The sequence below is a fragment of the Mustela nigripes genome, chromosome 6 (assembly GCF_022355385.1).
Source record: "Mustela nigripes isolate SB6536 chromosome 6, MUSNIG.SB6536, whole genome shotgun sequence".
Taxonomy (NCBI): Eukaryota; Metazoa; Chordata; class Mammalia; order Carnivora; family Mustelidae; genus Mustela; species Mustela nigripes.
The window spans coordinates 50,150,754-50,177,558 of record NC_081562.1 but is presented as its reverse complement, the minus strand read 5'-3'; the positions used below and the strand labels follow the sequence as shown (position 1 = coordinate 50,177,558).

At 38.7% G+C, this 26,805-nt stretch overlaps 1 protein-coding gene across 5 annotated transcripts in view; it reads right to left on the bottom strand.

Annotated features, from left to right (window-relative positions):
- Positions 1-26,805, bottom strand: part of GRIP1 (glutamate receptor interacting protein 1) — a 672,623-nt gene that overhangs the window by 110,299 nt on the left and 535,519 nt on the right. For all 5 annotated transcript variants that reach the window (XM_059402529.1, XM_059402524.1, XM_059402527.1 and 2 more), the window contains 2 exons: positions 26,012-26,087; positions 23,196-23,341 (listed from right to left, as the gene is read on the bottom strand). In XM_059402529.1, coding sequence (XP_059258512.1) covers positions 23,196-23,341; positions 26,012-26,087 — 222 coding nt within the window. The remainder of the gene's footprint in view (positions 1-23,195; positions 23,342-26,011; positions 26,088-26,805) is intronic.

The window sequence follows — 26,805 nt, the reverse complement described above, 5'->3', positions numbered from 1 at the left end:
TTTGCCCTGACTGTTAAAAACATTTGGCATTTATGCATGGCTACTCTGTCATCATCATATTCCCTATCATCACTCTCCAGGAAGTCTGATTCCTCCTCAGTCTAAAAATAGTCCCTGTCAGGTTTTCTGAGCTGGGTAAGTGATCCACGCAAAAAATGGGATGAATCTCCATCCGATTCTGCTGAGGCAGAGAAAGTACTTAAGTAGGAATAAGTGTCTGCCAGCCTGAAAAAGAATTCCTACTACTCAGGATTCTTAACCTCCCAGGACTAAGAGGAACGGTAAGTCAGGAAAAGCAAAGGCTTCAATAGCAAGACACAGACTCTCTGGCACCCTGTGCTAGATTTGGCTTTACGTATACAGTTAAAAAAAAGGTATCCTAGCTCCCTAGGAACCAGATCTGAAATAAGACAAATGAATACCAACCATAGACGCATCCTAAAAGCCAACTTTCTTGTACGTTGCCAAAAATATACTTAGAAATACTTAAAGCATCTATATTTCTGACTGACCTTGGGTTTTTATAGGGGGTAAGAAAGTAATGCTGGGCAAATGTATAGACATAAAGATATGGCTAGATAAAAAAAGGAAAAACAACTTGATCATCATGTATTAAAACCATAATGTCTTGTCAATGAAGAAGCAAACGACACCTGACCAAGGCATCAAGAGTGAGAGCTACCACTGCCCAGCCCCCACCCCACACCACAGCTTGGGCCAATGGTGATCACTGGATAGAAATAATAAGCACAGAGTCTACTATTTTGAATCTGGTAGGTCCTCAATAAATATTGATTTATTCATCATAAATAAATACAATTTCTAATTAGAAAAGTTTGACATTGGGGTACCTGGGTCGCTCAGTAGGGTAAGCCTCTGCCTTTGGCTCAGGTCATGATCTCAGGGTCCTGGGATCGAGCCCCGCATTGGGCTCTCTGCTCAGTGGGGAGCCTGCTTCCCCCCGGCCCCCTCCTGCCTCTCTGCCTACTTGTGATCTCTGTCAAATAAATAAATAAAATCTTCAAAATAAAAAAAGAAAAGAGAAAAGTTTGACATAGCTGGAAAAAATAGAAAATAAGTTGGATGGCAGATCTGAAAAAGTTTAGATAGGCTGGAATGATGGGTGAATATTTAGAAATTATTGTTCAACATCACAAACAACGATATGCCTTCCATTTCTGCTGCGAATTATAGTTTACAAAGTGCTTTCCTATATACCATCATGTTCTCTTTGTCACAACCCTCCAGGATGGGATGGTCATTTTAAATGCTCTCCAGGTAATTCCATTGTAGATTAAGCATAGAGGACTCCTGCTTTAGGCTTTGGCAGGAGGTTGTCTGCTGTTAGTACTGAACATTTAAAAAAAGAAAAGAAAAGAAAAGAAGTGGTCAAATAGGGGTGCCTGGGTGGCTCAGTCAGTTAAGTGACTGCTTTTAGCTAGGGTCATGGTCTCCTCTAGGTCCTGGGATCAAGCCCCAGGTCAGATTTCCTGCTTAGTGGGGAGTCTACTTCTCCCTCTCCCTCTGCCCCTCTCACCCCTCGTGCTCTCTCTCTCTCTCGCTCTCTCTCTCTCAAAATAAATAAATAAACAAACAAACAAATAAATAAATAAATAAAACGTCTTTAAAAAAAGTGTTCAAATAGAGCTTGGTAAGGAAGGTTCTGAAGGGATTCCTGCATTGGGTAGTGGTCCGAGCAGATGCTGCTGAGATTTAACTGTAGTGTGTTAACTTTAGAGAGTACCATCTCCAGGGAGCCTTCTGGGTCTTCAGAAGTGTCTGTAGAACAACATCTTTTTGTTACAGTTATATATATATATTCTTGTATTCAAGCCTTCTATAGGCATCTGTCTCTTGACCAGGGAGGGCATTTGAAGATGACAAACAGCCTTTCATGCTACTCTAAGATACTCTACTATTGAAGAGAAATTGAAACAACTCCTGGAATATTTCAAAAGATGAGAGTAGAAAGCCTCCCTAAACCAGTACACACAGCAGAAAGTAGAGCCAAGTAGCTCCGCCATGAACTTCTGGAGTCCAAGCACCTTTGGCACATGACTGGAGAGTTAAGGAAGGTGAGAGCCTTTGCCGAAGGACAAGAGCTGACAAATGGCTCCAGTGTAAAGCCACCATTACGGAACCCTGACTCAGATGATGGTGCCGTGCTATCTTCATTATGTTAGGAAGTGAACACAGACCCGACTTTGGGAGTATATTTGTGTTCCTTTTCCTGGACTATCTATTGCTCTCCTGTCTTTGGAGACTAACTAGATCCTAATGCTTTTGGCTCATTGTGGCGATCGTGGTCATCATGCAGTGCTTGGGAATCCGCGAAGATGTCTCTGGATGTGCATGAGCTATTAAGAGACCAAGGAAAAAAATAGGTAGAAGGATTCCTGGATTCTTATGCCCCACTCCCTTAGTCTGAGTAGCTTTACAAGAATTCGTATTGGTAAAAACACCTGAATGATTAAACACCAGTAGATAATTAATTCACTGTCTCACTTTCTTCCTCTTACTCAGAACTCTCTTAGGTACTTAATGTTAAATATTTGATGCTCTGGGATTTTTTTTTTTCCCCTCAGTAATGCACTTAGGACTAAAATGATTATATTTTCTTATTTTTTTAAAAGAATTAATTTACCTACTTACTTACTTGAGAGAGAGGCACAGAGAGAGCACAAGCATGGAGAGAGGCAGAGGGAGAGGCAGAGAATCTCAAGCACGCTGAGCACAGAGCCAGACCTGGGGCTCAATTTCATGACCCTGAGATCATGACCTGAGCCAAAACCAAGAGTCAGATGCTTAACCAATGGAGTCGGCCACCCAGGCACACCTCAAGTAGTTATATTTTAAATAGTAAGATTTTACTTTTATATTTAAATATTCCCTGTAAGTCTTTTATTTTTGAAAGATTATCAACTGAGTCTTACATTTCAACTTCAAAATTTTAGGTTTAGAATATATAAAGAGGGCGCCTGGGTGGCTCAGTGGATTAAGCTGCTGCCTTCGGCTCAGGTCATGATCTCAGGGTCTTGGGATCGAGTCCCGCATCGGGCTCTCTGCTCAGCAGGGAGCCCGCTTCCCTCTCTCTCTCTCTCTGGCTGCCTCTCTGTCTACTTGTGATTTCTCTCTGTCAAATAAATAAATTTTAAAAAAAAAGAATATATAAAGATACCTTAAAGATACAAACGTAGTGATACAAAGGGGCACGTGCACCCGAATATTTATAGCAGCAATGTCCACAATAGCCAAACTGTGGAAAGAACCTAGATGTCCATCAACAGATGAATGGATAAAGAAGAGGTGGTATATATACACAATGGAATACTATGCAGCCATCAAAAGAAATGAGATCTTGCCATTTGCGACAACATGGATGGAACTAGAGCGTATCATGCTTAGCGAAATAAGTCAAGCAGAGAAAGACAACTATCATATGATCTCCCTGATATGAGGAAGTGGTGATGCAACATGGGGGCTTAAGTGGGTAGGAGAAGAATCAATGAAACAAGATGGGATTGGGAGGGAGACAAACCATAAGTGACTCTTAATCTCACAAAACAAACTGAGGGTTGCTGGGGGGAGGGGGTTTAGGAGAAAGGGGGTGGGATTATGGACATTGGGGAGGGTATGTGCTATGGTGAGTGCTGTGAAGTGTGTAAACCTGGTGATTCACAGACCTGTACCCCTGGGGATAAAAATATATGTTTATAAAAAATAAAAAATTAAAAAAAAAGAAGATATAAAGATACATTTCATTAGTTTTTCTGCTGCTTCCAAAGCTTTCATCCATACTTAAAATATTTCCTGTTTCATACATTGGCCATAATGACTGTCAGTCTTCTGTGGGCACATAATCAGATGTGTGAGGGCAATCTGGCTTTAATCTTAGGTTTTACACAATATTATCTGTGTGAACTTGGGCAGTAAATGCCACCTCTTCAAGACAATTTCTTCACTTATGAAAAATAAGGATAACGATTTATATGTCACAAGATTGCTATGACAGTTAGAATTGATGAAACAGGTAAAGTACTTTGCATAATGCTTCACAGAAATTAACCACACACATTAGTACTTCTGTCCTTCTTTGCTACTTCCTGGGATAAACCCAGGACATGCTGATGTCATCTATGCTGCTTAATTAACTTCCTAGTTGATGTGAACAATTACTTTCTTTACTTAACTACAGAAAGAGAACAAAAGCCTCTTACATCAGTGAATGAAATTATTACTTATATGCCCCCAGAAGTTTGAATCTTTGCCTAATGTACTATGTAGTGATGTTGTCATTAAGAGAAAGTTTTAACAGAAGAGAAAGGAAGGGCAGGATGACAGAGCTGGACAGTATTCTAGTATATCGTTAGTTAGATTTTCTTGTGTCTTTCCACTTACTTAGCTTTAAGTGCCGTAAATGATCTCAATATTCCTCTCTCTCTGCAATTTCAGATTATCTACATTGCTATGGATTTATTTTATAACCTATAACTAATGAATCCATATCTTGGACAAGGTAGTCAAGAAACACATGTGGGGGCACCTGGGTGGCTCAGTTGGTTGGACAACTGTCTTCGGCTCAGGTCATGATCCTGGAGTCCCAGGATCGAGTCCCACATCGGGCTCCCAGCTCCATGGGGAGTCTGCTTCTCCCTCTGACCTTCTCCTCGCTCATGTTCTCTCTCACTGTCTCTCTCTCAAATAAATAAATAAAATCTTAAAAAAAAAAAAAGAAAGAAACACATGTGGAGCCTTTGAACGATACAATAATGAAAATTAAATCAATTTTCATTTTTTTTCCACAGATGGGGTATTTAGTATATCTGCCAAATGATATCCTCAGCTTGAATGACCGCACTAAAATCTCAGGCCCCCACATGCCCTCCTGAGTTCAAGAATTCTGCAAGTAAGGCTGCCAAACTTTTGCTGCAATTCTGTTTGGATAGGAAGGCTCAGGTGAAGCAGATTCTGCAAGGCAAATGTCCCCCTCGGCACAGAACTATCCTGTAAGGGCCTCAACAGATGCGTTCAAGTCAGGAAATCATCTCCGAGAAGGAAGATGTCCCAGAGTATCCCAAAGCACTTCTCCTACAGTGTGAGACATCTTAGACAGAGTCTGTGGCAAAATCTGAAAGGGGTCCTAAGAAGCAGGCAACCAACCGCCAGGAACTCATAAGGCAAAAAGGCCGGTGAGATTTCCCTTGCATGCTGCTAAGATATTGCTGGAGTACTCAACCCAGTTCTTGTGCATTAATGATAAGCACTCCTCCTGCCTCTCTCAGAGAGAGAGAATGTGTGTAGCTTAGTAGTATTTTTTTTTAAAACCTCTTGATAGTCGCCAAGTTCAACATGCCAGGATGAAAGGCTCCAATGAGCCCAATATGTCAGGTCTCAAAAACTTGCTTGTTCAAATATCTGATGCTTAGCTGGAATCACAGTTATGAATGTCTAGGAGAATCTCCCTTTTACCAGTATCTATAGGGCTCAGGCCTCTGTGAAAGGCATGGGATATGACAGAGGCCGGACAGAGAGTATGGATGGTACAACACATCAACATTCCCAATGAACAGCAACAGCTATCATTAAACAGAGGCTGAGGATCCTCAAATGATCTCAAATGCAGAACACTGAGCTTTCAACCAGCTAAGACCCCATAGCAGGTCAACTCGCCAAAGCTATGGAATTAGGAACTTTGATCATGAAGACTCAAACTTACTTCTCTGGTAAAACAAGGGTCTTCTAAAATAGGAGATCTGGACACAGGTGATACAGGCCACTTTGAACTCTGATCCCAGCCCTTCCCAATCTTCAAAGAACTATAGAGAAATATTTGTTGCTTGTACGCTAGTGCACCTAATTTGGGGGGAGACTGGTATATTCCCTGAGTCTGGATCTCCAGACTAACGTTTACTGTTAGACTCTAGGGCTATGTGTGGTGTCTTGGAATCACTGAAAATAGCTAATGAAAATTTGGGCAAGAAATCAGCTGCAGGTATGGGTCAGCGAGTCACCGAAAAGCCTTGCAAGTGGCTCTCTGGGTATTAAAGCACCCTGATGGTTTTGTCTGTTACCTGCAGGAAATGCTTCTTGAAGGAAAGAGAAGGGAAGGAGAGGGGGGTGGGGGTGAGAGAAGCGGGGGCAGGAATGAGGAGGGGAGGGGAGAAGAAAGGAGACAACAGGGAAAGAGGAAGGCAGGGGAAGGAAGACAAGAATGAGTAAGAATATTAAACTAGGAATAGGAGTTGGTTACTGAAGACTTTATTGCATCTTTTACTATTACCTTTGGAGTTCTTCAGAGATGAGTAAATATTTATTCTCAATTTAGTGAAATACAGTAGATGCACTGTCCTTAAGCTGTTTGTCTTTCATTCATTCAACAAATATTTAATGTGCACTTTCTTTGGGCTGCACGCATATGCTTTGCATACAGTGGTGAAAATATTTACTGTCCCTATCCCTGCCCTTTTGGTGCTTACAGTGTCCCGAAGGAGACAACAGATAGGTGATAATTACTGCGAAGGAAAAGTAAGGGTTCCCTGGGCAAGTAGAACAGGGAGACCTAACTGAAACAGGGTGCCAGGGAAGTTGTCTCTGAGGAAGTGACACAGAAGTAGAGACATTAAAGGCTATGTACAAAACAGTTGGGTAAAGAATGTGTTTGTGTGCAAGGGCCAGAGAGTCACTTCTGAGGCAATGGGAACAGAACTTGCCAAGTCCCTGAGGATGGGAGCCTGGTATGGGGGAGGGGGTTACAAAAAAGAGCCCTGGGACTCTAAGAGAAGAGAGCTTCTGGGAAACCACGGAAAGTAGAGCGGGGGGCAGCTTTGGGACAGAGCATACAGGGATTCAGGGGCACAGCACAGTTTAACTTTATTGGAAATTTAGTGGGGCCACACTGAGCTAAGGGGCCATAGGCGTTAAAGGTCTCTGGGACTTCTGTGGGAGCACAGATATGAGTGGGAGGGAGGGGCGAAGAGGAGACAGAGGTAACTGGGAGACGGCTCACTGCATCTGTGAGTGACAGGCAAGGACGAGTGCGTGGAAAGCTAAATGGAACAAGCCAGGTGACGACAGGGAGAAGAACTGGCTGGCTGGAAGGAGAGTGAGGGAAAATGAAGGATGAGCCAGGGCTCCGGTGTGAGAACTCGGATGGAGGCACCACCACCTGGGATGGGGAGGACGAGAGAACAGGTCAGGGGCAGGAGTCAAGTTCAGTTCTCAACACTGAGCTTTAGGAAGTATCATAGAAACGTGGCATTAAGACTGCTCAGGTGGTTAAATGGCTTTGAGCAAAGCTTCTGGAATCAGACATAACGTTTGAATCCTGGCTCTGCTATACTCCACTGAGGCAAATTATTTTATTTTCTCTGCTTCCTGAAATGGGGGATATACACACATTTACCTCAGAAGGTAAGAACACAATGAGATAATGTTTATAAAATGCCTTCAACAGAGTAAGTACTTAGTAAATGGTAGTTAGGACTACTATAATTTGCTAATAGCAGCATTAGCATCATATATGATGTCAAAGGCTGAATTTTAATTTTGACATTTATAAACTATGTCATCTAGGGGAATAATGTATGTTAGATTTCTAATTTTTAAAGCAGCCCAAATCCTTCCTTTTCTTCAATATAAGACATAAAAACAATAACTCGAACATCCTTGATTTTGTCTTGAACCTATAGGACCCACCAATAAGGGATGAGAAACCCGGAATGAACAATTCTTTCTTCGTATCGCAAGGAAGAGAAGATTAACAATATTTAGTCTGTGGCCATAGGAGCTCTGTAAAAAACAGCAGAGCCCTCAGGGAAAGACCCTATATAAGGTCAGTCTCACGTGTGTTCCCTGAGAAGGAACAAAAAGTTGCTTAAGATATGCAAACATTAACTGCAGAGTTCTTACCTAATATTCTAGAAATGTAAACATTTCTTCAGCATTAACTATCATATGTGAGATGATCATGAAGCAAGCCTATGTTTTGATTTGTTCAAAGTGCAAATGAGTTTACTAGCTTAGTGTGAACTGACCTATAATTGTAGAAGTCGTGTAGATTCTTTTATCAATCAGAAAGCATCAGACTCGAAAGGTCAATATAATCCTTTCAGGCTTTCTCAAAAAACATGGTTTAATAGAGGCAAGAGGAAGATAAAATAGGATAAGGATTGTAAAATGTCCTGTAGACTAAAAGCGTTCTCAACACATGAGAAGTTATTTTGAATATCATTAAATTAAAGGGAAAGGCAGGCTTCTTCACATGAATTACTCCTTGTTTATTTGTTCATTCATCTGTTCGGTCAGCCAAGAGATAAACAGGGCACTGCAGAGGATACAGTATGGGTATGAAGTAGCCTCTGCCCTCAAGGAGTTTTCCATCTCAGAGAAGAGAGAAGTCACACACATAAACAACGACACCCCCATACTCAGTGGCGTAAAGACTATAAAAAGTGTATTAAAGAAGATAGAAGCTAGGATGACAGAGGGACTGCTGCCAACTGGAGTTGCTAGGTCTAGCTTCAAGAAACAGAAGTATGTTTTCTCATTGGCAGGTATTGTCTTCATGTGTTTCTAAGGAAACAGAAGCCAATGGGTCTCTGGTTTATTTCTTTGTTTCCACTCTGACGTTGTTGATGTCAGCAAAAAAATGTAGGTTTGTTTTTTGGAGAGGGTCATGTTTTCTTTTTCCATTTAGCCTAGAAATGGTGGATCCCACCTGCCACGTCCCTCTAAAATAATAAAATATATTTAGAATATGGGGGGGAAAAAAAAAGAAACAGAAGTAAAGCTGGAAGGCCGTAATAGAGTGAGAAAGCTCACAGAACAACAAAAATAATAAGAATAGTAACAGCAGATGTTTTTTATTTCTATGTGCGCTGGGAATATATCAAGTGCTTTAAATGTACTAACAACTTTAATCACCACGGTAACCACAGGAAGGAGCTGCTATGATGAATCCCTATTTTACAGATGGGGAAACTGAGGCCTAGAAGGAAGACACACCTAGAAAGTTGCAGAGCCAGGAATCATACCTGAGTCCTTTAAATACTATACTTGCAGGTGGGATGAACGTCATGAGGAAATACACAAAAATGGTAGGACATCGTTCACAAATTATTAAATGTCCAGTGTGGCTGATGAAGCACAGGATTTTCCAGGGATACAACAAAAAACTAACTTAGAAAAGTAGGTCAGGAAAAGCTTGGGGACGGCCTGAGTCTCAGAATAAAGACTTTGGGTTTTATTTTATAGCTAACAGGTGGGGAGATGTCCAAATAAAGATGGCGGTCGTTGTCAGAATAGACGTTAACATTGTGAGAGAGTATGTTCAGAGACAGGAAAGTAAAGAGGTTGGGGGAAGAAGTTTGAAATGGCTCTTTGCATTTTACTTTTGCAAAATAAAATAATTCCGTAGGAGGTTTGGTCTGTTTAGCAGTCATTTGATGTTTGTTGTGAATTACTCCGTTAGATGCTCTAGTGATTTCAAGTGGGATTAACACAGGGTAGTAGTGCCCTCATAGAGATCAGGTGAAAACTTGCTGGCTTTTCTATTTCCTATTTTATTACCAACATGACCCCTTCAGGTGATGAGAACTAAAATCTGCAGAGAAGATGCTGGATATTTGTGTGTTTCTAAAGGAAATGAGTATGAAAAGTTTGATCTCAATCTGCTTCTGTGAATTCACAGTAGAAAATTCTTCAGTTATCTTCAAGTAAACCAGAGGGTCCTTACAAAAATGCTCTGACCTCCTGACTTTCATGAAGACAGATTCAGGGCAGTTGTTAGCATTATAACTGTGGATCACACAGAACATCCAGGAGGCAGGGGACTACAGTGGTGCAGGCATATTGAACAAACGGACAGTGGCATCAGCATCATAGCCGCAAAGACAAGTAGAAATACTGTTTATTCCCTATATATTTATGACTACTGGCAGTCAACCTGATACTTTAACCCCCACTAGTATTCCATAAATAATGCTAAAAAAATAATAATTTTACTATACACCAGGTACCGAAGTGGCTGCTGTTGAATAAAGGTAACTTAAGTATGGAGAAAGAGGTTTCATGTCTCATAGGAAGTTTGTGGTCTTCTGTTTCTTTGGAAGTTATCAGCCATAGCTAATACATAATGGTTAACAGGAAAGTATAAAGATATGAAAAGACACAAAAAAGAATAAATTTTCCCCAGTAAAAGATGATTTGGTGCTCATCTGAATTAAGAATTAAGCAAGGAATTACAAAACTAGTATCCAATCGCAGAGCAAAGTAATCTTGATTAGTACTTGGGTAGTATTCTAAAAAAAAAAATGGCCAAGAACTGACCTTGTGATCGAGAGAAGTTCTTATCTGTTACCCTTCTTAAAAGGAAATACAATTCTGCTCTACCTAATACATGTACATGACCTTAAAGAAACCATGCAAAGAGATTTCCCCTGACAGAATTCAGTCAGTTTTTCATTTTTCTAAAACACACTAAAATTAAAGATCTAATTTTCCCCTTAAGGGACATGTTTAATTTTAGAAGATAATATTCAATCAGAAATTGAGGGAATTTTAGCCCATTTTCCATTAATTTATTAATGTCTCAGAATGCCAAGATGCAGATTCTTGCAGTTAATGGTTTCACAGCAGCAACTTGGCCTGATGCCTATTACAGAACTGCTGGGAAGAAATCTCAGGGAAATTGTAATTGTCAGTGAGATTGCTGGGTTTGTTTTGATTAACAAGGGAAATGACCAACTTTCCTTTTTAGATAGTGTTTTGGCTGTACCATTTTAGTTCACTTTGAACTATAGTTAAATGTTATTTTGAACTATTTTTGTACATAGTATTTTGCTTTGGAGTTACATCATTGAGAAAAGAAGTGGTAATTACTTCTTAAATCTTTCATGAGAAGTTGCTAAATTCAAAGACCCAGAATTTTAGAGCTGGAAGAAATTTTGAGATGATGTGGTCTAGTATCCTCAGGTCACAAGTGACAACAGTGATCCAAAAGACTTAAAAGACCTTTCTGATTTGATTATAATGGATAGCATCTAATATACAGTAAAATGGGCTCTTGTCAAAAAGGTAGATATTAAATTGCTAACCTATATTACTCCTACATTGGTACCACCACCCATCTTCTTAGTACCTAATATAACACTGAACTCCTAGGAGTGAACTCCTGATTGATATTCTACAGTATTTTATGTTCTTACATTAGTGTTACTGAGTTATTTAAAAATGTGCATGAGTACATCTTACACTAAAATCAGACTATCCACATCACTTTAGAGACCCAGAAACTAAAAACTAACGCACTCAGCGTGGGCTTTCAACGGACATTATCTGCTGCCAAGCCCAAGGAAAGAATCAGGGTGCAATCATCATAAAGAAACAAGCTAGTAGGAAGCAGAATGGGGAGGGGCACCTGGGTGGCTCAGTGGGTTAAGCCTCTGCCTTCAGCTCACGTCATGATCTCAGGGTCCTGGGATCGAGCCCCACATTGGGCTCTCTGCTCGGCAGGGAGTCTGCTTCCCCCTTTCTCTCTGCCTGCTGCTCTGCCTACTTGTGATCTCTCTCTCTCTCTCTGCCAAATAAATAAATTAAAAAAAAAAAAAAAAGGAAGCAGAAAGGGGAACCAAGAGAGGCTCATATGAGAGGGACCGAGAGTTGGCCGTTCTGAGTTAGGCTGAGCATCTCTACTACTGTGCCAAACATGTGAGATGACAAATAGTTGTAGCTTTAAGCTCTAGTTTGTGATATTTTGCTCCCAAGCACTAGTTAATACTAACACCTTGCTCATAGCACTGGCTAATAGTTATCGAGGACTAAAATCCAATGACAACACTGGATTTGGTAGATGAAGACGGTAGAACAAACTAGATGGAATTTTACATCTTCCTCTAGGCATCTGTATGTCTAAATCTTAGGACATTTCCAAAAAAGCATCCAAGCAGTTTCGTGAATGTTACAGCTTAAATCTACCAATTCTGGCATTTCTTCTCCATGTCATAGTTAGGGTTAACTGGTAATATATGTAACTAAAATAGAGTTTGTATACATAACGTACAAAGAACTCACATAAATTTATAATGATACAGTGGCCTAACAGAAGGGAAAAAAAATGGATCAAAAGACTTGAACAAACACACAGCAAACGAGAATATCCAGATGGCCAATAATGAAAAGGTTCCCAAATCCTTACTCATCTGGAAATAGACATTAAAGTCACAAAGACATACCATCACACACTCAGAATGGTTAGAATGAAAAGGATTGACAATGCCAAGTGCTGGGGAAGATGTGAAGGAAGCAAAACAGTTGGTGCAAATGAAAATGGGTACATCTACTTTGAAGAATTGTTTAAGACCATATACTAAAGTTGGGCATAAATGTAACTTATGGCCTAGCATTTTCACTCCTAGGGATAACCTCAGAGAAACACATATCCATGTTCACTCAAAGACGTATGCCAGAATGTTCACAGCAGCATTACTTAAGAGTCTAAACTGCACAGTACCCAAATGATCCACAGGAAGGGCTAAATTGTGATCTACTGCTACAGGAGAATACTATGATGACAATGAAAAAGAATGAATTGCTGTTATAAGTAACAGTAGGAGAGCACCTCACAAAACACTGTTGGACAAGAGAAACCCAAGGCCAAAGAAATACACTATCTGATTCCATTTATATACAGTTCAAAAATCAGGAAAATAATAAATTTATGGTTTAGGAAATCAAGATGGGGTTACACTGAGGAAAGAGATGGAGTAGTGATTGGGTGGAGACAGAGTGGGGTTTTTGGCAATAATAGTTATGTTCTATTTCTTGACCTGAGTGGAGAACATACGAGTGAAAAGTCAACGAGGTGTAAAAGTAAGATTTCAGCACTTTCCTATTTGTGTCTTGGACTATAATACACAAGTAAAGTTAAAAACACATCTATTGTAATCTAGTAATATAAAATAAAAACATACTTTTTCTAATTTAAGGTAGCTCTCTCATCATCCACTCCTTTTGCATCCATAAACATATGACAAGTGGCTCTGAGTTCGAATACGTAAAAGAACTATATGAGGAGGAATAAGAGTGTTCTGAAAAATTAATTTTTAGGTAAAAATGTTATAAGGAAATCTACCTTCTATCTTAGAAAAATAACATTCCAAATAAATGGCTGTTGCCATTTGAAGATTAGACATTTTTGTGTAGAAAACTCTTTCTGAAATTGTCTATGAAGTCGAGGTTATGCTGGTCTCCCACAAAGCATGTATGTTATAAATACTTCTAGGAGCCCTTGAAAAACTCAGTTTCCAGTATATCAAGATCATCCGGAAGAAACGGACTAGAATGTACAAATAGTAGCCAATTTCCTCTTGGTACCTGTGACTCAGAAGTCGCTGGTAGAAGTGTTATATCTAAATCTTGATATTCTGAAAAAATGAAATGCAAAGCATAGCCAAGATCCAGTCGTGACAACACCAATAAACCAACACTTTGATTGCAAAAGGGTTAGTCATCTTTTCTGAAGATTTGTAATGTACAAATCGATCCCTACTGAAATAGTTACTTGAAAACTACTAAGGACTATCCATACATCTGGGCAAACATATAATACACTTGGGCATTTCCAATGAAAGGATAATATTTTTCTTGGCATCCTTGGTTTTGCATGCTGGCTTAGTCCAGGTAAATAAAAGGAAAGGTTTGAAGCTGAGCAGAGAAATTGTTAAGAGGAGAGTCAGAGGCTTACAGGAACACAAAAAAATACCCACAGGCAGATTAAGAGGGTTTTGTGATTTAAAGATTCATAATGTCATTCTGCAATGTAAGAAGATGTCATGAAGTAACTTCATTTTAGACCTACCACATAAGCATCGATATTTCGCTATATTCTATACACATCCACTTAATGGTGATTAGTCATAAGAACAGCTAATCTATAGGTGATTGCATTGTTCAATCTGCCGTTATCATTAAGAGCCTCCTATGTATGTCTAGAGTCTCCATGTGAGATAAAGAAATAAGCAAAGAAGATGATTCAGTCAGTGTTCCCAAGGAGTCTACAGAACCCAGAAGCACAACAGAAAAACTCACAGGTAGCTAAGGCAAGACAAAATGTAAATCCCTCACAAGTTGCCAAAAAAGTACTAGTGGGGTTCAAAAGGGAGAGAAAATGAGAGAAACTAGGTGAACTAAATCAGAGTAGGATCAGGGAAAGAGGTGGAGTTGACTTAGGTATATTTATATAGAGAGAGTATATTTTTGAAAGGTCTATGCATGGGAATAGTAGATATTAGAAACAACAGTAGAGGGGTGCCTGGGTGGCTCAGGGGGTTAAGCCTCTGCCTTCGGCTCAGGTCATGATCTCAGGGTCCTGGGACTGAGCCCCACATCAGGCTCTCTGCTCGGAAGCAAGTAGACTGCTTCCCCGGTCTCTCTCTCTGCCTGCTGCTCTGCCTACTTGTGATCTCTGTCAAATAAATAAATAAAATCTTAAAAAAAAAAAAAAAAGAAAAATGCACAGTATTTGAGAAAACATTTTAGTACCTTTTCCATCTTAGTATCAATGATAATAACTTGTTGGTTACATTTGATATCTACTAAAATGATTCTGATACTGTTTCTTAGTAAGAAATCTTACTTAAATTATACTACAGTGAGCCTTGTTTAATACGGTCAACAGGAAATCCATATTAACTGATGGCTCTCCACAGGACTTCCCATGGAAGAAAGAGGAAAGTTATAAAATAAATAATTATTAGAGGATCTTAAAATTTTAAAAAAGCCTGAATAAGCTATTTTAGTACAGATTTGGTATAATCTTCTAAACCTCTTGACTCTGCACTGATCTGAAGATTAAATTGTTCAGAACAATGGTCTTGAGATAACTGTGTGTTCCTCTCTCCCAAAGATTCAAGTATCTTTAATATTAAATACATTACCAGAAACATATTTTAGAAATATTTTTAGCAAAGTTTTAAGCAAAGTAAGTGTTTTGATGAATTTTAGAAAATAAAATTATCCAGGACACAAATGTCTCAAATACTCTTTTTATCAGTGACTCAGTATTGTCCAGAATAAAGCTTCAGCTACTTCTTAATTCAAGGTAATAATGGAAGACCTGAGTTCATTTTAGGGAAGTGGAGCATGGAAATAGTTAACTTTAATTTCCCAGAATTCAGTAACACTTTAGTTTAGTGATGGTAAGCATTTTATATGCATTCACTCAATCTTTCCATCAAACCACTGTAGAAGTCCTATTATCATCCCTGGTTTAGAGATAGGAAGGTTGAAGTTTGGAGAGGCTCAGTAACATGTCCAAGGTCAACAGAGAGCCAAGACCCAACCAAGTTTGTTTGACTTAAAAGTTTGTTTGACTTAATGAAGTCATTGTTTTCAGATGTTCTTATTCTCCGTGTATTTTATGTTACTTGGTTTCCAGTAGCAGAACTCCCAGACCCAGTTGTTTGGTAATACACTTCTACAATAATAAAGGGGGATGCTTTTCCCTACAAATATTTTAAACAAGTAGTTCATGTTTACTGAGCACATATTTTGTGTCAAATGCCGAGTATGTATTGATTCTCTTGCTTCTCATAGCAACTTGTGAGTTTGATAGTATAATTACCACCATTCTGCAAAGGAAAAATCTGTCCTCTGCGACTCAGCACTTTGCTTTGGTTCTCCATCTCTTCCACTGGATGCTCCTTCTCAACTTACTCCATAGGTTCCACTTTATCCTTCTGACCTGTGACTTGTCACTTTTGGAGAGCCCCAGAGCTCAGTCCTCTCTTCTCTCTCTCACTTCCTTATGGTGCCTCATGGTTTTAAGATCCATCTCTGTGCTGTTGACTCAGTAATTTATATCACCAGGCACCTGGGTGGCTCAGTCATTAAGCGTCTGCCTTTGGCTCAGGTCATGATACCAGGGTCCTGGAATCAAGTCTTGCATCAGGGTCTCTCCTTGGTGGGAAGCCTGTTTCTCCCTCTCCCACTTCCCCTGCTTATGTTCCCTCTCTCGCTGTCTCTCTCTGTCAAATAAATAAATAAATAATCTTAAAAAACAATTCATATCACCTACGCTAACTTCTGCAGTAAAATCCAGGCTTAAATACGCAACTGCATACTCTACACATCACTTAGATGATAGACATCTGAAACATAACACATCCAAAATTGAACTCTTAATTTCCTTCTCACAGTCTTCCTTATCTCAATACACTTTCCTTAAAATTTTAACACAGACTAACTTCACTTTGATTAATAAAATCTAGAGTTGCAACCCTTTTCCAAATAGGTTACTGAATTCGCCAACATTTATATTCTGAGATTTGCTGAAAAATATATCTGATTCCAAGGTAGAGATTTATGGTTGTATGCACACGCATGCGCACTCACACACACACACACACAACTTACTTAGAAATAATTTGTGTACATTTAATAATGTATAAATTAGATCAATATATTGACGATTATAGATACACTCATCTAAGATACACTGTGTCATATTTTTAATAGTATATGAATAAATAAAAGTACTAAAAGTAAAACCAATGCAACAAGTATGTCCCACTGGCAAATGAAAAGGCACTCCACATGGTTATTCACTTAGGCAATGTACATTAAAGTGGGGTACCGTTACACATCCATCAGAAGAGTTAGCATGAATCAGACTGAGAATACCAAGTGCTAGTGAGGTTGTGAAGGAAAGGAAACTCTCACATTAGAGAAAATATAACTCATGTTAGTGGGAATATAATGTTTACCATTAAAATATGGTCTCAAAAGGGCATCTATTACTCTCATCAAGTCAATACTATCTGCTCTGGGGAAGTGCCATTTTTCTGTCTCATTCTGTTGGGGCTGTTTACCAAACATTCCTGCCTCCCTTACCAAAAGAGCAAAGAGTGTATTATATCTCTGGATATAGTGACTCGTATAATGGTCAGCTTTTGCTTCAAGCTAAGTCACTAAGAATCCTCTAGGGGTGATCCAATCTCATTTCTTTCTCTGACCTCATCAACGTTCAAGGTAATGGATACTTGTGGCTGCTGGGGCCATCTTATCACAAGACAAGGAGAGTCCTACTAGAGAGACAGAGGCCTATGACATTACTGAACTTGTATTTGAAGCTAGGATACACCACGGACTTCTGACTTTTGCAGGCAAATAAATTCCCTCCTGATGCTAGGTTATACTGGGTTTCTGTTATTTGTACTTGATGGTATCCTCGTATACTGTTGAACTACTGCTCTTCATTTTCCCAGTTTAAGCCCTCAAGTTTTCTGTTGCATTTTTTGGCATCTATTTAGCTTTATCTAAGAGTGATAGGAAGGTAACTGAATGGAGGCCTATAAACTTTGAGTTTTATATATTCTTTCATAAATTTATTTCTTTTGTATTTCTAAATAGCTCCTTGTTCCTAGTTTCCTTTAAAAAATGAATGTCTTTTTGTTTTAAATGCTTAATTATTGAGGACTTTAGTATCTTAATGAGCTGAATAGGGTAAATATCATTATTCTTATTTTATAGAAGGAAAACACAATACAAAGAAATGAAGTCATTGAGTCTAACTTCAAGGGAGATTGGCAAAAGTACAAAATAGGAGTCGATATAATCTAATGCCTACCTCAACACATTTTCCCTTAGGATTTGAGGAATATATTATGTATAAAAAGAATTGATAATCTTTAGGCCAGTACCTGACCTAGAGTCTCAAGCATTATAAAACATGTTTAATACTTATATTCAATAAAGAAAATATCAGTGTCTTTGTTTTATTTTCCCATTAAAAAAATCCTTTTCTGCTCATATCCTGTTAAAAATTTGATAAAACTAATTTTTCTTGGTTTATCAAATATTAAGTCTATGAATGTTAGATTTTTTTCACAAAAAATAGGGTGGTAAACTATTTTTTAATGGCAATTGACTTACAAAGAGTTTGAAATGCTAATTGGGCCTCTTAGAGTAAATAGGCTGTGTTGTATAAGAACTCATTTCATTCCTTTTGAGGAAGAAAAGTTACAAAAGTTATAAAAGAAAAAGTATTACCAAAAAAGGGAAATGTGTTTTTTGTTAGAAAAAGCTTCCATTAATATCTGATGGGCAATTATAATTTAAAGTATCCCATATTGTAAGGCACCATTTTTACTTCTCTTTTCTCAAACTGTCATTCTCAATCATTTGACCTTGTGGATACTCAACACTATTGTAACCCAATTAGGAGAACAGGAATGGGAAAGAGCAAGAAAGACAAACATCAGGTAAGACAATTAGAATAGAGAAACTGAGAGCAGAATATTAAAAAGAACTGGGTGGCTGGAAAGGAAAGGAGGAAGAACAGAGGATGAAATAAAGGAAGAAAAGAGGAGAGAAGTTGAGAGACAGTAAGCAAGTGGGTACAAGAGAGGCGAAAAAGAAGAAAAGAGAGAAAAAAGAATTTAAAAAGAAATTGAAAAAAAAAAAAAGGAATAACCCAAATCAATGTTTGCTCATGTACTACATAAAGCTAACAAAACTTAGAATAATATAACAGATGTAGTATATATATAAATATTTTTTCCAAATATAAATGTGTGTCCTTTGATATGGTAACAAGAGCTCATATGCTCTAACTTCAGTTTAAAAGTCTGATCCTGAATTCTGGTGTGAAACTAGATACAGAGATCAGAACAACTAGCCCAGATGTAGAGGTTAGTAAATTTAATAATTAAATGTATGATTAAAAAAATTAAAAAATAGGGGATATGTGACAGATCTTTCATTAAGTGATTGGGATATTAGGTAACTGTTTAGAAAAAAATAATATTTAAATTCTAAGAAAAAAGTTAATAAAGAAAAAACACTTCAATATGTTAAAAATGGGAAACTACTGACAAAGTTTTTAAAAAAACTGATAAGGATGAATGTCCTTAATATTTAGTTTACACAAACCAATATAAAATTAAGAGCATATCCAATAGGGAGTGAATAAAGGCAAAAGCATACAATAAAAAATGAAATTGGCTAGTGTTCATATGAAAAAATATTTGTACTAGAAAATTTTAAGAGTAAATTAAAATATAAATGCAATTTTCACTTAACAAATCAGAGGGAGTAAAAGTGATAATTTCTAATATTGACAAGCTCTGGTGAGATAGGTACACTTAAAACATTGCTGGTAGTAATATAAAATAGTATACATTTTCTGGAGGACAATTTAGAATGAATATCTAAATAAGAACTACATACTCTAATGAAATCAGAAATACAGACAAAAAAAGATTTGGGTAAAAGGATATTCATTCCAGTTATTTGTAATAGCACTTCATTGGGAAATGGTTCTGCAAACACAGCATTTATTTTTGAGTGGGTTACGAAGTACGAATTTAACTGAAATTTCCCCATGTGGCTAGTTGACCCAGCATCACACACTGACTAGTTCAAGCTTTCCCCACAGATGTAAGATGATACCTCTGTTTCTGTATCCACAGTGGTTTGTTTGTAGGTATTCCATTCTCTTCCACTGATCTCTTTATTATCCTATGGCTGATATTACACAGACTTAACAGCATCATTTTAGAATGAGTCTTGATATTGGGTAGAACAAGTTTTTCTGCTTTCCTATTGTTTCAAAAACATTTTGGCCTTCCCCCTCCCTTTCTTACTCAAAGTACATTTTAGAAATAGCTTAGTAAGGTCCTCCCAAAGATCCTTTTAAGATTTTGGGTAGAATTGAATTTATGGATGCATTTGAGAGAAATGACATCTCTTAGATATTAAGACTTCCCATTCAATAATGTTACATAGGTCTTCATTGAAGTATTTTTTAAATGTATATGCCTGTATCTATATATTTATATAATGGGCACACACAACTTTTTTATATTTATTCCTTTCTATTGCTATTATAAACGGTCTCCTAAAATTTTAACTTTCTGTTTTTGGCTGATACAAAGAAATACAACTGATTTTTGTATACTGATCTTATATTGAGCAACTCTTATATTTAGCAACCTCTTAATGTGTTTCCTTCCTGATGGCCCACTTTCCCCTATGTTTGGGGCTATTTGAGAACTCTGAGGTGTGGAAACTGTCAAACATCATTCAGAACAAATGAACTGGGGTGAAGGCAGACAGATGGGTCACCTCTTCCCCTACTGATGCTGGTAATAATGGAACATGGAGGAATTTCCTCTGAAGTGGTATCCATCCCCATGCGAGAGTGCTTGCCTCTTTGAGGTAGAGTGCTCAGGCCCTATAGACATATTGTTTCCTTCAGTTTGGGAGCTGGTTCCTTTTAAGCTTTCAGGTTTTAGTCCACACGTCACCTTTCCACTGACCACCCTACTGGCTTCTGAACTCTCCCCTGTCCTTTCCTTTATTCCCTATCACAGAATCCAGTTCATCCCCTTTATAGCAGGTAATGATCCCATATCATGGGTATAAGTTTGATCAAGTTCTTGCTTACTGTCTGTCCTCCCCATCTACTGGAGGCTTCATAACACGCAGGGACCAAATCTGTTTACAGAACTCCTGTATTTTTGTTACCCGCCACTTAGCTCAATAAATATTGGTGGACTGAATGAATGATTAGATATATTAAACATCTGTTTGAATTTTTAATGTTAATAATATATTGTACCATCATTTAAAATATATTTTACTGGATAATTTTATTTTAACTCCATTACCTTTAACATAGGCATCGCTAGTCCCCATTTGACCAATGAGATAACAAAGGCACAGGGAAATAAGTAACACGGTCCAAATCAACAGCTAGAAATCAGTGGAGTGAAAAACAGGGCTCAAGTCACCTAACTCCGAATCCCATTCAAAACTATGTAACAAAAGAGAAAGAAATAGAAAAGAAGGAGGGAGAGGATACAAGAGAAGATAGATGAGGGAGGAAAGTTCACTTATTTCTGAATTTTCCATGTCAAGGGCACACCATTCAGTTTATTCTGCTAAAAACTCCTTAAATCTCATACTTTAAAATTTTTTTTAAAGATTTTATTTATTTATTTGACAGAGAGAGATCACAAGTAGGCAGAGAGGCAGGCAGAGAGAGAGGAGGAAGCAGGCTCCCTGCTGAGCAATTCCCAGGACCCTGAGATCATGACCTGAGCTGAAGGCAGAGGCCTAACCCAGGGAGCCACCCAGGCACCCCTCATACTTTAAGTCTTTTCAGAAGCTTCATACCTCATTAAAACATTTCAGGCCAGTAGATATATTAAGACTTCCAAGCAACACTGTTCTCCATGAATCATACAGAGGTGGGTAAAAAAGGAGTTTGCAGTTACAGAGTAAGTCTCTTTTCCTCCAATACACTTCGCCAGTATAACACTTCCTGGTAAAATCCAGTCAGATAATTATGTCTGATAATTGCAAGAAGTACTTAGAACGTGATTCAATTTCAAGTTCCAATTCATTATTTTATCACTTTTCCTGCCTTAGTTAAAATTACACAAAACTTTGGCTTTCTCGTAACATTTAAAAGCCAGATGAGAATCTCTTCCAAGTTTTACCATAGTTGTGAGGGTAGAAATAGAATTCATTTCCATTGGAAGCATTATTGAAAGAAAGAACAGTACACTACATTTTGCTAGATATGTCTCCTAAGGTGAGGGAAAGAAAAGCAAAAATAAACTGTTGGGACTACATCAAAGTAAAAAGCTTTTACACAGCGAAGGAAACTATCAACAAAACAAAAAGGCTACCTAGTAAATGGGAGAAGATCTGCAAATGGTACATCTGATAAAGGTTAATATCTGAAATGTATAAAGAACTTCTATAATTCAACACTGAAAAACCAAATAATCCCACTAAAAATGGGCAGAAGAACTGAATAGACATTTTTCCACAAAAGACATTCAGATACAAACAGACACATGAGACACATGAGAAGATGCTCGACATCACTAATCACCAATTGGTGAGGATGTGGAAGAGAAGGAACCCTCATGCACTGTGGGTGGGAATGTAAAATGATGCTTCAGTATGGGATGGGGGTTCTTCAAACAATTAAAAATTGCAATACCCTATGTTCCAATAATTCCACGATTGGGTTTTTACCTAAAGAAGACAAAAACACTAACTTGATAAGATACATGAACCTTTATGTTTATGGCATTATTTTCAATAGCTAAGATACAGAATCAACCTAAGTGTCCACAGACAGATGAATAGATTAGGAAGGTATGTCATCTGATGCAGCCATAAAAAAGGATGAGACAGTGCCAGTTGAGACAACATGGATGGACCTAGTGGGCATTCTGCTACATGAAGTGAGTCAGACAAGGCAAATACTGTATGATTTCATTCATATGTGGAATCTTAAAAAAATCAAACAAATGAATAAACAAACAAAAGGCAGAATGAGGCCTATAAATACAGAGAACAAACTGATGGTTACCAGAGGGGAAAAGGGTGGGGGGATGGGCAAAACAGGTGAAGGGGAGTGGGAGATGGAGGTTTCTAGTTACGGAATGAACATGTCATGGGATTGAAAGGCGCAGCAGAGGGGATATAATCAAAGGTACTGTAATAGTGCTGCGTGGGGACGGATGGTAGCTACAGTTGTGGTGGGCATAGCATCACACACAAGCTTGTCAAATCACCATGTGTACACCTGAAATGAATGCTACATTGTGTCAGCTCTATTAAAAAAAAAAATACTACACTCAACAGTATTTGTACTTGAATCAATGATTCTCATTGATTTTAATCAATGATTCCATATGTCCCCTTTTCTTTTTCTGTTCCTAAATCTAATGATAAGGTGCTTGGTAATTTCCACTGATTCTGCTTAGGGAGCTTCACACTGTGAAGTTCCAAGAAGGAGAGAAATCTCCCATTCTTCCCAGTCTCCGGGTAGTAAAAGACAAAATACCAGCCCTTACGTTAATAATACTATTTTTGTGATTTGGCGGGGAAAATACTTTGCTGCCAAAGGGTAATCCACACAGCAGAACTGATAGCTAAGTGAAACACTCTGACGGAATGGGACCTTATTACAGAAGCTATTGACACAAGAACTCTAACTCGCTGAAAAGTACCACTCACCTCTTCCTGAACCCAACAGAGTAATGATACAGTACTGACGAAAATCTGTCTGCTGCAGGAGCACAGAACAGTCCATTCTTAATCCAGAGTGGTTTATCAGGGATGGACAATGACATGACCTAGAGCTTAGTGAGCCCCACGTCAGGACTCGGACATACCCATCACTGAGACATCATATTCTATCAGCAGTGTTGCTTCTTGTCCGCACTGTTTAAGAATACTCATGGCTTCAGCATGTGTGGTTCCGAGAAGCCGAATTCCATCCACACTGAGCAACCTGTCGCCAGGTTTGATTGTGCCCTCTCTGCAGGGAGAACAGAGAAACAGTCTTCATTAGCGGAACATAATGTGGTTTAGCATTAACAGCCGCTTAGCTAAAGCGGTTCTTTCATGTGTTTGACCATCCATCCCATTTGCATTTCCTTTTAAGCATCGTTGTGACCATAAGGGAGGAAAGCCGTAGCCCTGAGCAGAAAATTGCTGCAATATGCGTGTCAGTAATAAGGAAATGACTACCCATCAGTCAACCACCAAGTCACCCACACTTAACTCTTGGGGTGCAAAAGTATGAAATGCACAGTTTTCTTCCCTTTTCTAGGTTTTTGCCAAAATATCCAAAATTCATTTGCTAGAGCCTGGCGTTGGAAAACTAGGTAAATCCTACTTTTTAGTAGCATTTACCTAGTTTTCCAAAGCCAGGTGAGCAGAAAAGACTGCTGATTCCATTCAGTTTGTTACCAGTGAACCCAAGTGGGACAGGGAGCACTGGTGAAAAATTTCCCTAGTCTATAAATTTCCTTATTGATTTATCAGGCCATTTTGGTAACCATTAAATGGACTCAGTCTCATATTCCCTATGAGAGAGGGAAATACTATTCTTTCTGCTGTGACCACAGACACTAAGGTACTGGAAAAAGATGCCTCAGATATTAGGGTACACCACTAAAATACAGCCCATGAGCCTCCTAGATCATAACCTCCCTGCCTCAGGGAGGGTCATGGAGATGAGAAAACCAAATGGGGGGATTGCAAGTTTAGGATTTGAAAGGATAAAATTGTCTTAAATATCTTTCACCTAGATAACTCTCGAGAATTTTGACTCGAAATTTTTATCTTAAATTTTTATATACCATTTCATCCCAAATTAAGTTGGTTATACATTGCTCACAAACTAGTGGCCTGCTTCTGACATTTTGGTCAACCCCAACCTAAATGTTAATAAGGAATGGAAATGTTATTTACTTCCAGAAAAATCATTGACAAGAGAAAACAACCTCTTTGTAATCTCTTATTTTATATTAAATACAAACTTTTTAGAAAAGTAAGCTAACCGCATGAGTTTTGAAGGAAAAGAAACCTGAATTCCTATCCTGGCTCTTCCACGTATAAGCTAGCTGCCAAGTCACTTAAGCATACCATACCTCAATTTTGTCACCTGTAAGTGTGGATTAAAAAATACTTCATTTCGTAGGCAGCTGTGAGGATGAAATAAAATAATGTCTGCCAAGCACTTAGTACACTTCCTGGCACATGGTTAAGTGCTCAAAAAATAGTATGTATCATTACTGTTTCTATTGCATAAGGGAAGGTTTAAAAACTGTATCCTCGTTTGAAACATAGTGCAAAGTCTGGGGTAATCAGGGGATTTTTATCCCAACCCCTCAACAGTATTGAACGGCAGGAGTTGTGGTCTCCTGCCTTTATGGAACTGACTTTTGCTGTGGGAAATTAATACAAAGACAAGTATCTCCTGAGACAGCTAAGTTGTGAGTTTACTTAGGACCCCTCCCCGAAGTTTATGACGTGAAAGGAAAGAGAAGCCCTTCCGAATATTCTAATCAGTAAGAAAGAGATAGCTCTAGACACTGACCACCCTCCTTCCCTCTTACTAAAAGTCACTTTCAGGGGCACCTGGATGGCTCAGTCGGTTAAGCGGCTGTCTTCTGCTCAGGTCATGATCTCAGGGTCCTGGGATAGAGTACATTGGGTTCCCTGCTCAGTGGGGAGTCTGCTTCTCCTCCACCCCTCTCCCCAGCTTGTACTCTCTCTCTCAAATAAATAAGTAAAATCTTAAAAAAAAAAAGTCCCTTCCATTCTGACATACATAATCGTCATCAAAAGGTAATAACAGTCATAAGAATGTGGATAATAGTAACAACCAAAATGCCACCACCCGTCTTTTTGGGTTAGGAGATTAGCAATTGGGGATGATGCATGTAAAGCGCTTGCCAAAAAAACCAGCCACCTTTTATTAAGTATCTACTGCATGATAGGTCCCCTGCAAGGCACTAAGCAGTCTTTGATAAAACTTTGAAGACCTTGAGGGGCGCCTGGGTGGCTCAGTCATAAAGTGTCTGCCTTTGGCTTAGGTCATGATCCCAGGGTCCTGGGATTGAGTCCCGAGTCAGGCTCCCTGCTCAGCGGGAAGCCTGCTTCTCCGTCTCCCACTCCCCCTGCTTGTGTACCCACTCTTGCTGTGCTCTATCAAATAAATAAATAAAATCTTAAAAAAACAAAAACAAGGGGCACCTGGGTGGCTCAGTGGGTTAAGCCGCTGCCTTCGGCTCAGGTCATGATCTCAGGGTCCTGGGATTGAGTCCCACATCGGGCTCTCTGCTCAGCAGGGAGCCTGCTTCCCTCTCTCTCTCTCTCTCTCTCTGCCTGCCTCTCTGTCTACTGTGATCTCTCTCTGTCAAATAAATAAATAAAATCTTAAAAAAAACCCAAAAAACAAAACCCTGAAGACCTTAAAAGGTAGGTATTGGTGTCTACATTTTACAGTGGAGGAAACTGAGCTCAGAACCATTAAGTCACTTGCCAAATACATAGGGTAATTAAGGGTCGAGTCTGGAGTCAAACCTTCTTTCTTCTGATTCCATAGCCCGAACAATTTCAGTTTTCACGTTCCAACATATTTGCTTGCCCCAGCTTTGTGTAATCTATCTGTACAGCGACACAGAGAGACAAAGTTTACCTGTCAGCAGGTCCTCCAGGACGAACGCATGTTATTACAACTGGACGAGATTTATTTCTATCATCATGTGCTCCTCCTAGCAAAAAAAAAAAAAAGAAAGAAAGAAAGAAAGAAAGAAAAATACAGCTTAACAATGTTTTTGTTAAAAAGAATCACTTACAAAATGCCAGCATGGAACTAACGTACATTTTGTTGCTGTGCAGAGGGAAACATGGAAATTTTTTCCAAAAATCTTCATTTTATATAGAATGTGCTTTTGAAGTCACAATGTCTCCGCCTCTCAATAAATATATGACTGGATTCAGGGGGGATACAGAAAATATTTAACAACTAGGGTCACAAGAGCACGAACTATTGGCGAGTACCAGCCTAACGAGAACAACCAGTTGTGAGCAAAGTGCAGGTGGCTATCCTGGGGGCCGATGAACCTGGGCTATGACACAGGTGAGTAGGTCTACAACCTGACACAAAGGAAGCAAAAACTAAAGCAAGAAAGAAAAAATTCAAGAGGCTGAAGTCTGTTCCATTAAAGTTGGGCTGTTCAAAAAATTGGGGGCAAATTTGACAGACTATTTCAAAACAACTGCAATGCTTATATGGAGATTTTAGCTCTGGATAAGGACAATTTCTGCTTAAGAATTCTTGGAAACAGAGAAACTTCAAGACGGAAGATAATTGATTATAAATTCTCTTCTACATCCAGGACCCCTTTGTAAAACTTCCATACTCTGGGCTCCCCCAGCCTTTTCTTGAGAACCCCCAGATGGCCTACTTATTAGATTTGAAGAGCCCAT